Source organism: Plectropomus leopardus, chromosome 22 (assembly GCF_008729295.1).
Source record: "Plectropomus leopardus isolate mb chromosome 22, YSFRI_Pleo_2.0, whole genome shotgun sequence".
Lineage (NCBI taxonomy): Eukaryota > Metazoa > Chordata > Actinopteri > Perciformes > Serranidae > Plectropomus > Plectropomus leopardus.
In genome coordinates this window covers 13,823,799-13,838,775 of record NC_056484.1, presented here as the reverse complement: position 1 = coordinate 13,838,775, position 14,977 = coordinate 13,823,799, and the positions used below count along the sequence as shown (strand labels likewise).

Below are 14,977 nucleotides of genomic sequence, written 5' to 3'. Positions count from 1 at the left end.
GAAATGGTAGCAGTAAAGGGTGTGATAATCCTCTGCTCAGCTGTTCCCAGATCTGTCCAACTCCCTGTCTGGCTGTCTACTGCAGGTGATGAGACCTGTATTCATCACTCACACACACACATACACACACAGGCAAACAGATGCACAGACTCAGATTACAAACTTGATTGTGCTCTCTTACAGGCGCTACAAAGTGTGTGCATCACGAATCAGGATCACTTTTCCTCCATAAATCAAAGCTATAAGTCAAAGTTAAACATAGACCACTAAACCCTAAACACATAATTAAACCTAAGTTAAAAAAAAAAAAAAAGAAACATACATTATAAACAGGTTGTTAAGTTAAAAGAAGCCAAAATACCAACATATGTAAATATCAACCTTTTATTGGAGTGTACAATGTAAGAGTTCATTATTTGTCAAACCTCATTGATTAGGCTTGACGTCCATAACATCCTATTAACCCGAGTCACCTACAGACGCTAACATCAGCAAAAACATGGCTAGGTTTTCCCCCAAAAAGTATCTTGATATTCGACAGAAGAGGTCAGTTCTTACATCAAACAAGTGGCAATTTATCTCTAAAAGACTGAATTTAAAGAGGACAAAGACAAAACACATTTTGACCTTTCATTGTCTTATTTTTTCTGGATGTTTTTTAAACTGTGGTAAAGATGTTTCTGTATTAGCTCTCCTATGACTCACAATATGATAGTAATATTAGCATGCTACTCGTTCGCATGTGCAGCCGAAGAGAAACCCTGGAAGGCCAAGCTTTCTGTTTGACGCTTAACGGACAAAAGAGTTGGCAGTTAGCGGCCCATTTAACAAGAAAATTTGAAGTGAGACTAAAACCTTTGAAAGAAGAATTAAAACATTTTCCTCTTACGAATAAAAGGTTTAATTTCTTAGCAATAAAATGCACTCTCGTGCAATTCAATACTCTAAAATGGGTTTTGCTGCTACAGCTTTTTGTGGTCTGGGATGACCAGTTAGCATATGCTGGCTTATGCTAACAAATGCTAACTGGTCTACTATGACTGAAGGGAGAGAAAATTTTGATCCTGTCTTTTTTTGCCATGAATTACACATATTTTTGTCAATTGAAAAGATAATTTTGCTTGTCAAAAAAGTTGCAGTATGTCATAAAACTGTTGTATAAGAACGTGAAAATACATAATTAGAAAGATAACACAACCAAAGGTCATGCAAGTGATGTCTGGGATGTGCTCACACGAGAAAAGGTGGTTTATTCTTTCTTTTCCCGCCAGCTTATAAAAAGAAAAATAACTAGATAAAACACATCAGCTAAAATAAGGTCTATCTAGCTAGCTAGCAAACAATGAATGTAGCTAACATTACTTGTTTGGCGTGCGTTATCTACGAGCCTATAGATGTAATTCAGTGAACAGTTTGTAATAAAGCTATATGGTACTACTCAATAAAACCAAACTAAACTCTTAACTTGCAACATTATGTGTAATTCCTGGTGAGACAGGGTCAAGTTTTTATTATTATTTTTTAAAATTGTACACATATTTCTGAAGTAATAATGGACAACCGAAGGGGGAGGGCTCTCTTTTGCTTTATGACTGACAGTTTTTCTCCATTTGTGCTACCATGATCATCAGGTTTTAGCCTTTTTCTAAATTTCCGTTACTTGTGGCTGCAGTAGCTGCTGTTTAGTAAGTTATAGTCTTTTTTCACACATTTGCTCTGGTTGAATAGCGAGCACTGCATGAGTACAGTGTCGCCACATTAGGCCACAAAGTAATGAACTGCTAAAATCACAGTCATAAATAGGTTAAATTTCTCCAACTCTGCTAAGTTTGAGCAAGATTGGATGGGTTAACCACACCAGGACAAGTCATGCCATTGCAGTTGTCTTCATCAAAAAGCAGAAGACTTTTTAAAATCATTTTTAAATTTGATTTTTGCATTAAAAGTTTTGTCCCTTGTGGCAAATCCATCTTAAAATGATCCCACAGCAAAAATTATCAGGAAACATCATTTAGTTTGGTTGAAATACATATTGACATCTGACTATCTGGTCTTTGTAGGGAATAACTGACCACTGTTTGAGTTCTTAATAATAAGCATTTCCTATATTACACCTCATGATTTACTAGTTAGTCAAGAAACTATTGATACTTATTTGAATAATGCCATGAATCTAGCGTTTCTCCCTATACTTTGTCAGCACTTAGTGTCTATAACAGGAAAAAACACTGCTTTAGCCCCGCGGTTTCTGTACAGTAACTTAGCATATGGACCCATTATAAGCATCAGGTGTGTAAAACTAAAATGTCTTTATTCCTCAAGCTTTACATGATGAATGACCTGATTCCAACAAACAATACTCTGCTTGCTATTGTAAAAAAAAAAGAAGAAAATGATAAAAAGAAAATAAGCATAATTTCAACTGAATCTGTAGTGACAGTGGCAAAAAAAGAAAAGACAATTCACAGCAGATAGCCAGTAATAACACTGTGGGCTACCTCCATGCGTGTCCTGTATGTAGTGTGGTGGGTTAACGGTTAAAAATGCTTAATGTCCAAGTGCCTCATTACTTAAAGCATATGTATTTCGTAATGATACAGACCTGAAAATGTCCTGTATTCATGCAGCGAGTCTCCTCTTTCAATCTGTGCAAAAATATAACAAGACTCAAAACTCTGGAGCAAATTTACAGTCGACAGCAAATGAAGCTAAATATTCCAAAAAGAGCATTTTCCTTTTTTTCGTTTTTGTTTTTAAGAAAATATGAGTGCTAAACTAGGATCATTTGAATAAGTAAAAATAAACTAGAGAGCAATAGGGTATGAAAATAGTTTTTTTTTCCTCGTGACGAACAATGAAGACACGATTAATGAAGGATCCGTGGCGACTAACCCTTCAATCACTGACCAAAAGAAGAAAAATAAACATTCAACTCTAAGAAACGACTTGATGAAAAATTGCACGTGTTAATCTGGGGAACATGGGAGAGTGACAAGGAGGGAACAGGTGTGAAGGGAGGCAGCAGACATGAAGGATGGCTGAGAGACAGATGGAGGTGATGAACATCAAAGAGTCGGGGGACGTGGGAGGAGAAGAAAGAGATGCAGAGAGACGAAAAAAATCCGAACGTAGTTAAAATGTGACATGTTTGCTATCAAGAGACGAGAGAGATGGAGCCGGCAGAACAGAGACAGACATGACAGAGATAAAGAAACCTAAGATATGAGAATGACAGACATTTACAGATTAAATGAGGTATTGCACAGATTAATAAAAAAGCATAAAGGCAACAAAAATATACAGCAAATTGATAGAACATTTACATTTAGAACTTTGAAATTAAAGATTTCTTTTAAGAAAGACAAGAACTATTTTAGTGTCATAATCATCCACGGGTGGGGAGGGGAGAAAAAAAAAAGAAACAAAAATATCGCTAGTCCTCCCATTCATCATCATCCTCAAAGTCCTCCTCATCCTCATCGTCATCGTCCTCATCTGTGGAAGACAAGAAGACATTAATGTGAAGTGTACTGAAAATGGCTGAATTGTTCTCACAGCTAAGGACACAATAAAATACACTGAAGTTATTATCCTTTTAGAAATTAAACTGGTATTTTCCAAAGCGCTTCCTTTTCCAGATAAAATGTGTTTATGTGGAGACATCAGAAATGTCTTCTATTTTTATCTTTGCACAAGACTAAACCTTCACTTTTGTATCTCCTTTGAATCTATTTTAAGGGAAGTTTTCTCCACTGAGAGGCTTAAAATGGAAAAAAAAGAGGAACCACGAGGTTATTCAAGACTGATGAGGAAGTGATGAAAGTCTAACTTACATTTTGGCGACAGCGTGTCTTCTGACATACAAGAAATGACACAAAGTCTGAGTGCCTGCAACGCGCAACTACTCAGTCTTTAAGGGTTGAAGAGGAAGCGTTTATTACTCTATGCACATGTGCAGCTTAACTCCCAGGATCTACTGAAATCAACTGTGAAAGAATTACAACTTATTGTGAGTTGCTTTGGGCAGAAGTCTATGCTAAATGATCGTAATATAATGTTAAAGAAATACTTCAGTCCTCTATTTGATTATGAATTAGTCACCCTGTGTTACGTTTAATTTATGAGGAAAACTCTGTTTTTCGCGCTTACTTAAATGAACTTAAAAAGAATTTTTAAAAAAAGAGAGACAGCCTTTTTGGACAGGCAACTGAAAAGTAAAATTCATATATGCTCTCTTTGAGATTTTTTTTTTGTTTTTGGATTCTTCGTTCACTGTGGAGGCATGCAAGAAAAACAAAGTTTTCTTTACAAATTCAACATAACACAGTGCGAGTAATTTATATACCAATAGTAGATTGCAAGGTAAGTTCCATGATAAGTGTTAAACTAATAACAGTGTGTAAACCTTCCTGTGGATTTCAACTGTGCATGACATGAAACAGGAAACAAAGACAATTTAAAGGCTACTTGCGTAAATGTTGAATGTGTCTGTGTGTTTGTGTACCTGAAGAGTGAATCGCCTTGCTCCGTTTCTGCATCACCTCCATCAGGGCCCCCACGATGCCTGCCGAGGGGGCCGGGGTGGAAGGAGCTGAATCCGGATTATCATCTCTCTGTAAAGAAGACGGCGGGAGTTAAAACTCGGGGTACATATAAATCTATTTTTGACTGAGAGGTGTGTTGTGCGTAACAAACGAATGCTGACCGGTTTGAGCTGGATTCCTTGTCGGATTTGGTCCAGAAGTGCGTCTCTGCCGGTGCTGGACACCGGCCGCTCTCTCTGCTCCACCTTCTTCAGCTGGGTGCCTTCTCTGATCTGACTCAGCAGGGCCGACTTACCGGGCATGCCGCTGTCCCCTCCATTAGCCTCCGGCAGCGGAGGAGCAGGGGGTGGAGGGCCAGGAGGTGGGGGAGGTGGAGGGGGAGGAGGTGGTCCTCCGGCACTGGATGGAATTGAGGATGAGGGAGGAGGAGGTGGTGGGGGAGGCACCACAGGTATTGAGGCGTGGGCTGGTGGAGGAGGAGGAGGGAGAGAGCCTCGGCTGGGCGGGGGAGGTGGGGGAGCGGGCCATGCCAGGTCGGGATGGAGGGGGAGGAGGGGGTGCAGAGACGGGAGCTCTGGAGGGAGGAGGAGGTGGTGGGGCACCTCGCCCCCTGGCAGGAGGAGGGGGAGGGGGGGCCGAGCCGTGGTGTGGGGGTGGGGGAGGAGGGCCACCTCTGGATGGAGGAGGTGGAGGAGCTGGAGAGAGAAAAAACAAAAATTTGAAGTGAAAAAGAGCAAAGTTGAAATCATTATTTTATACCAGAGTTCACAATGAAGCCACGATGAACATCCAGATTTTGTTTCAGTTTTGTGTGTTTTTTTTTTTAAATTTCATCCTAAAAAATATATTTCACGAAGGGACAGCTGGAGGATCTGGAGAGTCACAAAGGATTTCACAGCACATCTGTCAAAAATGCTCATCAATTTTCCAAATCTTTAGTGTCAATGCATCATGCAGTTATAAAATGAAGCCACTGGGGGCAGGCTTCTTGAATGTACTAATGTTGAATCTCATTATTGAAAACTGTGGGAATGATGTGTTATTCATGACTCCTCAGAGTCAGCTAATGATCAACCATCCAACTACAAGTACACACAAGTGTAAGAGAGCAAACACTGAACTTCAGTAACTGCAAAAACCTCACACGCTATGACTCAATTCTTGGGTCACCGTACAGCAAAACATGACATGCAAAATCATAAACTGTCACAGCACGTCATGCACAGTAACCTACCACTCCACTGCGGCGGATCTGGGAATAAAATCACCACCAGTTAGACTATTTTACACTGACAATCACCCTGTAAAACATATTTCACAAGGTCAGCGTGCTGCAAAAAACCCGTGCATGGATATTATAACACAGTCTCACTGAACATTTACTACATCATGGCGCCACACATGTGCTGCAGCACGCCAACGAAAAACCCACACAAGGTATTTACTACTTTGAAGAAGGGCGTTTTCATAATAAGTACAATGTGGGTCGTGTAGTCCAGATATTATTCGACCTCAACCTCAATGTGTGTTCATAAATCTAATCTGAAACTTGACACTAAGAGGCTATGTCAATCACACACTCACTCTGTTTGGCACTTTGCTGCTCCAAGAGTTTGGCGTTTCTTAATATTCGAATGGTACACTCCAACAGCGCTTCAGATTTACGAATGGACCCCTAGTCTCTGCTCATCCATTTTTTGACACACACATGAGCAGAGAAGAAGAGCTGGGGCGTACAAGCAGGGAGTGAGTTGTTTTTTTTTTATGGACTGCACAGATGGAAATAGAGTGCCGTGAAGCATGGCGAAGTGGCATGTCCACGAGCCCTGACACACACAGAGTCTTTTTGTCTCCTTTTTTAATCTCCCTTTTCAGTTCTAATTTTTTGTCCAAAGAACAAAAACTGGTAAAACAAAAAAATCCCTTTTGCTACTATGGCAGTAAACTAGTTGTTTTTAGGGTAGAAGACAATCTGTGTTCCTAACAACGCATCGTCTTTACCTTGTCTCCGTAGCTCATTTTTGACAGCTTCTACGCCCCCTTTCTTCTCTATGAAGTCGTAGATGACCTTTGAGGTTTCCTTGTCCTTAAGCTGGGCCTCGGAGATGCCGCACATATCAAACAGATTCTTCAGCTCTGGGTCCAAGTTATTCAACTGAGGAAAAAAAAGAGAGAATATCACAGTTTGTGGTTCATAGTATGAAATTCTTTTAACAAAATAAGAAAAATATAATTAATGATCATCTTGGGCACATTTGTCGTCTGCTTCAGTGAAAAACATAAATCCAGCCTCCTCACCACAGCAACTAACACAAACTGGCTACAACAGAGTAGCTCATGTTTGAGCATATTCCTGCACATGCATAATCTGGTGCCCTATATGTTAAGATCTGTGATGTGATTTCACTGGTTTTAATCTGTATTTATGAGCTTTACAGCTCAGTAACACATTATGTGACAAGCATGTTAAGTGTTGAGTTTGGTTCAGTTCGGATTAAAAGGGGGACATCTGAAAAAGCAGGATTACACAGTTTGACACTGGCTGTGAGAAATCTGTTCAACCACATCAACTGGTTCATTCAGTCAGGAGCCTGTAGGAAGTCACTCCTTTAATAAAATAATTTGTGATGTTACACTCTCCCTTGCCACTTTCAGATATGAAGGAAGCTCAAAATTAGGCTGCAATATCAGCCATCATGCTGCCACCTGGTGGTGTGGGGTCACAATTGCAGGCTGGCACCCAGGAGAAAAAATAATTCGCATTAACCCACATTTTACAAGTTAAAAAAGGTCTATGCAGGGCTTTTATTATTACTGTTATAAAAGCAAATATGATAAAGAAAAAGCCATAGATAACTGTAGAATAATGCTGCATTCAGACTATGCGCTACAATGCAACAGTGTAAACAGCTACATTATTGCCGAGTCGCTGTGCTCATTCATGTTGTTACATCATCAGTCTTGTGTGTTTGTTCCTTGCCACAAAGCATCTTAACTGAACATCATCTAAAGTTTGTATTTGGTAAAAAAAAAAAAAAAAAAAAAAAAAAAAAACTGCTTATATCAATGTCCACTTTAACATCACATTTAGCCACCTCTCTGCATATCTGGGTCCACATAATGCTAGCACAGCGCCAGCAAACAAAGCTAAATGACACAGCACCTCAGCTAGAGACAAAAACATATGATTGGTTAACGCTTCACCACGTCATTGGAGCCCCAAAAAAGTCGAGACGAGCTCAACTTTCATTTGTAATGTGTCAGGTCCGTTGGCGTTCCAATGAAGATGAAGTGCAGCCTGATGCTGTATCGCCTGTAGTGTGAACGCAGCATAACTACGTTAAATGCCACATTCTGGTGCATTTTCAAGTATTTTTTTCCCACCACAGCTGGTCACTAATTGTGTCCATTATAAAAAACATTCATCTAAGCTGACCACAGAATTTTTTTTATTTTTTTAAAAATTTTTTTTAAATCTAATGTGCCTATTGCTACTTCAGTTAGTAAGCTTTAAGTAAATCTCGTTCTATTTCTATCCCATTTAAAAAAAAAAATGTGAAAATTACTGTCACTGTCTGTGACTGATTATGGTGATATTGTATACACGTGAAGCTTTGATTAGGTATCATGCATCTCTAGATTTCATTACAAATGCAAAGCCCCTTCCTCTCCACTGCACTGGTGGATTGGATGTCATTGACCACTCACAGAAAACAGCATTTGTATATTTTTAGCTACAAAGTGATACTAGGTAAACATTCAGTTTTTCTCTGTAACCTTCTTTGTCTTAGTTCTGTCAATTTCCAGCTGTGCTATTTTTAAAAAGTTTTCTTTTGCATTTTACAGATCTGGGGAAAACTGTATTTTCCTTCTATGCGCCTTGGGTGTTGAATAATCTCCAAACAGATCTAAAATTAGAAACTTTTATATGCATGGCTGAATTTAAGGGGGAGTTCAAGACAGAGTTTTCACACATTTTCATAGATAAAATTTCAAAAGTTCTCATGGCTTTTAAAAGACCCTATTTAAGGACCAAGGATTTTCCTAACTTCATTAACTTTCCAGGCTTTCCATGACTGTAGGAAACCTGTAGAGAATGTGGGGATGGAGGAATTAGGTTGTTTTTCCTGAAAACCATAAAACTTTAAATTTCCTTTTAAATAATGTGAAAAACTTGTGTGTTCATAAATATGGTGATTAAAAGTACACAAAACTTTACATGTTTTATATTAATTTACAAATTTAAAGTTACCCGGAAAAAAAAAATCACATTATTTAGAAGGAATTTTATTAAATAGCAGTTCTTCTGTGATTTTGCACAGCTGATACCTAGGCCTGGTCTCTCTTGTAAAAGAGATTTATGATCTCAGTGGGACTCCCTGGTGAAATAAATGTAAAACACAAACACATTTTGGATGGATTATCACTTAAAATGTGCCTATTTCATTTGCAGTGTCTACTGCTTAAGGCTATGTAAGAAAGAGAATAAAATTACCTGGTATGACTATAAAATATATCCCTTGCTCATTTGTGAATCCACTCATTTGTGCTCCAGCTTTAAGCCTGAGGATTTGGGAGGTCAGCATGCTTTACTCAGCTGACGTCACCCATTCAAATCAATCTAAGTCCTTGAAAGCATTAACTTATGAAACCAAATCATCTGAATTTCATCTCTTTCATTTAAGTCCTCTGACCTGCATGATCTCATACTCATCATCCTGCATCCAGCATAATTACTGATGATGCTTTTTGGGAACGAGTCCATGGATTATGCAGATGCAGGTTGATTCTCTTCCCTTCCAAAATCTCCTTGTGTAACCCTGCTGATGACTTGGCCTCGCAGCTCAGCAGAATATTTTGGGAGCTGATATTAAATTTTGTCTGGGAGAGGGATGTTTGACTGACAAATGCAAAGATGAATTAGGGGACCAATTTTAAGAATATCTAGAGGTCACATACTACAGTGTGGGGGAGGGACACACACACAAATTAGCACACATATTAATGTTACATTGCTGTATTGCACTTACATCAAATCCTGTGTTTGGATCCCATCCTACGTGGCCAATGTGCCTGTGAGAGAAGCACAGGAGAGATTGTGAGATCACATCAAAGTCAAAAACAAACAGAAGATATATAAAGCTAATTTCCCCCCAAAAGAGGAGACACACAGGCTGAGGTTGGTTGCACTGCTGCATTATCCATGTCGCTCCCTTTTTTAAAACTCAGATGGCCCACTGGTGACCTGCTGCATCTCATAAAGACTATAATAGTGACTATTCCTGAAAGCACAGCACAGATTTCCCTGCATTACCAATCATGCTACACTCTATACAGGATTGGATTCTGAATAAAGACAGCCTGGATTAATTCCTCGCCCACTTTTACCAGCACTTATACGGACAAGACGGATAAAAGACAAATTTGTCAAACGGCTACAATAAACTCAATGACCTACTATCAAGTAGCTGTTGCTCTTTGGGTTCAAACACACAAATGTTTAATTTGCATTTATATTACAATCTGCATACAATCATTTATAAAAAAAATTACATCAACCTGCTATGCTTCCTGTGACTTGTTAAGTATTTTTTCAACCCAACTATGATTTACATAACAATAACACGAGACATGCCAAAGGGTTTTACCTCCCATTAACAAATTTTAATTTGTCTATTTTAATTAATCTATTTTGGTTTGTCTTTTAACTTATATATATATATATATTCTGTCTTGATCTTGTTTAATTCAATTATAAGTACTATTATTTCTGTGTTTACTGCTAATATTCTTTGAACTGCATTTACTCTTATTGGTACGGGTTGTTGTTGTTATTTTGGTTCTGTAATTATTTCTCTCTTAAATTTTGTCCAGTTCGGCATTATTGTTTGGCTCTTATTGTTATGTTGCCTTTGCAAGAAAACCTTCTTGCTTCTGTTTTAACTTTATTTAACTATATTTTGAGGGTGCTATATAAATACAGACTAAGGTCCTGTCTGATGAACCAAATTATTTAAAATCACAGGAGTTAAATTGACAGTTCTCACTATCTCTCTTATCAAAAGATACACAGATTATCAAACACACACACACACACACACCCTACCAAACTCCCACTTGTGTAATTTTATCATATTGCGCCACCTACAGGCAGAATGACTTCAGAGTTTGTAGGATCACTCACTTTGACAAGTGCATGTGTTTTAGAGTTTGGGCACATGTAGTATGTGTGTATGTGGTAATGTGGAATAACCAATTTAAAAAAGTCAACACAAACAATTACGAGTCATTGAAAAATGTTGAAAAGGATTTTGCAGCTCAATCTGAACAAGACGATTTTTATCAATCACTGGACTGAAGCCCGCCCTGATATTAAATGGAGTCAGACTTCCATTTGAATAACACCTGTCAAGTCCTCCTGATAGATTTGTCTCGGTATTATTTGAGCGAACCGATCGACTCTCTGTGGTATAATACAAAAAAATGCTTTTTTAAAAATAGAAAAAGAAAAAAAAAAAGATGTTTGAACTCACAAAACTATTTAGCAAATTCAAAAACAATCTGTGAATTTATCAATTTATAAACAATATAGACCAATTTAAAGTCAACACAAACTTTAATTCTAACTTGTATAATTTGTGCATTTGCAAAATATTTTTGTGCATTTACAGTTTTTTTTTGTATTTGTGGGAGTTGTTTTCTATTTACAAATTACAAATTGACACACAAATTATTGATCCAATATTGAGACAAATCTGTCTCCATACAAATGGTGCCATTTGTATGGCTGAGGTGGCTGAGGCTCACGCACAAGGTAACACTTCCTGCTCAGTTAAACATTCACAAGCAGTTACAAACCAAGCAAGAGAAATTTGGGGTTCAGTATCTTGCCCAACGATACATGGAAATGCTTCCTTTTAGTGGACGACCCGCTCTACCTCCTGAGCCACAGCCGCCCCAGAGTGCCTGTGTGTGACTCACTGGAAGTTGCTTGGTGTGCCGATGTCCGCCTTGGTCAACCTCTTCTTCTTCGCCTTGCCCTTTTTCTCTCTCTTGGGGAAAGACGAGTGCACGATGTTGTTCATCTGAGAGTTGTTATGGTAACGATGAACATTGCTGATCTCTGGGTTTTTGATGTCGACTGTAGCCATGGGCAATGATGGGCCTTAAAAATGACAGAGACAACAAAGTTAGGGTTTATATAAAACAGCAGCTGGAATGAATACAGGACAGCAGTTTCATTAAAATACAGTTTCTGGAGTTTTCCACTGCAGCCAAACAAGTATGAGTACTTTTTAAATGTTGAATGCATGTACCTTCGTTACATAAGAAGGAAGGAAAAAGAATTAGAAATCTGGTTTAATAGGGACAATGCAGTAAAATGTCTAACATTTCATTGAAAATGACCTTGGGTCCACTTTGAATTATAATCATGGAGCTTTTCAGGGCCAGCAGTGTCCCTTTGGTTATGTAATCCATTATTTAACAGCTATAACAGACTCAGGTCTAGCTATTTTATTTTGGTTTGTGGGCGTGAAAATGGCTTATAATACTTGGGATTATAGCATCATCTCATTATTACCTCTCAGGATATTTGATTTAAATGGCAGAGGTGGTTAGACTAAAAACAGATACAAACAAAACATTATTATCAAAACTTACAGTGTCTTTGAGTTATAAAGGTTTAAATGTGGTGTAAAACAGAGGAATGGACTCGAGTCACATGACTTGGACTTGAGTCAGACTCAAGTCATAAATTAGATGATTTTAGACTTGACTTGAAAAACAATGACAAAAAAAGTCTTACAACTCAACTTGGACTTTAAAACCAATGACTCCTGACTTCACTTGGGTTTGAGCCTTTTGACTTGAAAACTTGACACCTTAGCCCAAAGACTGAAAAATATGTTATTTAAAAAGTGTGCCAAAAACAATTAATTTCCTGATTTGCTAACCTTATTCATTTCCAGCACGTTGACACTTAACTCTCCAGTTTGCATTTGTTTGAACGTATCTGACATCCAATGAAGTTGCAGAAGAGAGAACCATAAATAAAACTAATGTTATGTTACTGAGCGGCAGATTCACTCTTGCAGATGATGCATGCCTCAATGAATCCTCCAAACTGTCAGCTATGTAAATGGAAATTATTTTTGTTACTTGAACCTAGAAGGTGAATTTGTTATTAATGATTTATATTTATCCATATTTATACATTCAAGTATACTTTTAACAGTTAAGTATAGTGCAACAATTTTTATTTAAATTATCGGTTCAGGCACCGTTTAGGCGCTAGTACCGTTATAAAAGTATCCTTTTAGCACCGCTTTCAGAATAAAACCCAAATGATACCCAACCCTATACTCAGGACATTGTGGGGACAAAAGGACACATACACACACATCACTATTGGAGCAGTATATCACGTTTGGTGCATCCCTTCGTGTCCTCATACTAAACTAAAAACACAAGATGCCACAAGATGTCACAGGGATGATAATACATTGCATTCGAATTTGATCGTAATAATGTGGAACACTTTTTGTGCTTATACATCAAAGTGAGGAAAAGGATAGATTCCTTTCTTCTGAAAACAAGCTACTCCCAGATAAACACGTCACGTAACTCCACAGGGTAAAGTAAACAACTAACAGGCGGTTACACTGAGCGGACACTAGAGTCCATCATACTCACGCAGCCACACAACGTGGATTTCAAATCACAGATGACAGATAGCACTGCCTCAGCTGAAGCACATACCTTTAACACTCTCACTACATGGACTTTTGGGAGTTTTGCTGGGCGAAGGCGAGGCCGACCGGCTCCGTCTCCTCCTCACCCTGTCCCAAATACACCCACCATCTCTGGCTCTGCATGCGCTCATACTGACACCGAGAAGCATCTTGCCGACCAAGTTGTGCGCTCGCTCTTCAGGTGAAATCGAGAGGCGAGCGGTCGGGTCGGAGAGAGATGGGTACAGTTCGTCCTGAGGGAGGACCAGGCAGTGCAAAGAGGACAGACAGCTCCCTGGGCTCAAACCTCCACCTCCTGCGGCTCCTCCTCCAGTGCCCTCACAATTGAGTTCCTCAGAGGGAGTAGACAGGAAGGTGGTGCAGAACATCATCGTAGCAGCAGCCTGGGCATGAGCGATGCGGTGAGAGCAAGCTCAGATGGAGACACCAAGGAAGATCGGAAGTATTCTTTCCGAGTCGAGAAAGCAATAGTCTGTTGGAGATATCACATCCAGGATGTTCTCATCTCCAACACGGACAGGCTGCTTTCCAAAAACCTTCTCTTGAACCTGACTTTTTAAGCAGGTAAAAAGCACAATGCTCCTCTCTTTTTTTTCCAGAATGGATCCCTGTCTTTCCAGGGAAAAGGTTTTTTCTTTGCTGCAACTCGAAAGCCAAGATGACCTCAAAGGTTTCCAAAACACGACCAAAACACCAGCACAGAATAAAAACCAACTTGTGACGGACTTGTTGCAACAGTCTGCATTTACTGAATTAATATCCTCATCAGACATCTGGTGGAGTTTACGCTCATGCTGTCTGAGCTGTGAAGGCAGACATCCAGCGATGCCATCAGAAGGGAGAAGAGCCAGCCAACACTTCGCCAGCCAGCGGCCAAAGTTTACTCTTCCTCCTGCATTCCTTCCATCACAGCAACAGTTTTCTCCTTTGCAAATTGTTCACTACATTCCCCTGCTTCATGCATCTTTCTGACACACTCTGCATATTCTGAATCTGTTTTGCAATCATTTTCTACTCCCTTGACTTCCCCTCACAACGGGGAGTGCTGTCAGATTATCTTGCTCGGATTGGCTCGCTCTGAACATTTCTCCACCCACCTCTACTACCATCTCCTCCCTCTCGCTGCAGAACATACAAATGGATCTAATCCCAGCAAATCATTCTGGATTTAGCGCTGGATTTTTACGTAACCATTAAAACCTGTCCATGCATTAATCCCCATGTTAATCTCAGGGGGGTTTCTAAAACATGATGAATCTGCGGAGCGAGAGAAAACGCCAGGACGACAGCGCAATAGAGGCAGACACTGAAAGAGAGCGCAAAGATGAAAATTAAGACAGATTAAATGGAGAGCAGAGGGCGGATGGGGACAAATGATGAGAGGGGGAGAGCTGGAAAGGGCAGCGGGGGAAAGGGCAGAACAGAAGGAGAGCATGAACCAGATGACAGACAGTAACAGAGCTATGATGCGGTCATGGGAAGTGAGAGTGAGACAGATGGAGACAGAGAGAAGATATTCCTGTGAGAGGACGAGGATGACTTCCTTTGGAAAGGAACCAATTCAAATACAAGATGCACTTGTTCAGAAACTGAACCCATGCATGACAAATCCGATATAGAAACTGGTACAAACATTTGTGCATGACAGCACAATCAGGTGCAGGTAAATGTAATGTTAGA

At 39.4% G+C, this 14,977-nt stretch overlaps 1 protein-coding gene across 1 annotated transcript in view; it reads right to left on the bottom strand.

Moving 5' to 3' along the window:
* Positions 1-370: 370 nt before the first annotated feature.
* The window catches only part of waslb (WASP like actin nucleation promoting factor b), a 31,943-nt gene continuing 17,336 nt past the window's right edge, over positions 371-14,977 (bottom strand). Inside the window, 7 exon segments of the mRNA XM_042511111.1 lie at positions 371-3,495; positions 4,505-4,613; positions 4,706-5,066; positions 5,068-5,239; positions 6,546-6,699; positions 9,575-9,617; positions 11,526-11,709. Coding sequence (XP_042367045.1) covers positions 3,434-3,495; positions 4,505-4,613; positions 4,706-5,066; positions 5,068-5,239; positions 6,546-6,699; positions 9,575-9,617; positions 11,526-11,709 — 1,085 coding nt within the window. The 3' untranslated portion in view covers positions 371-3,433.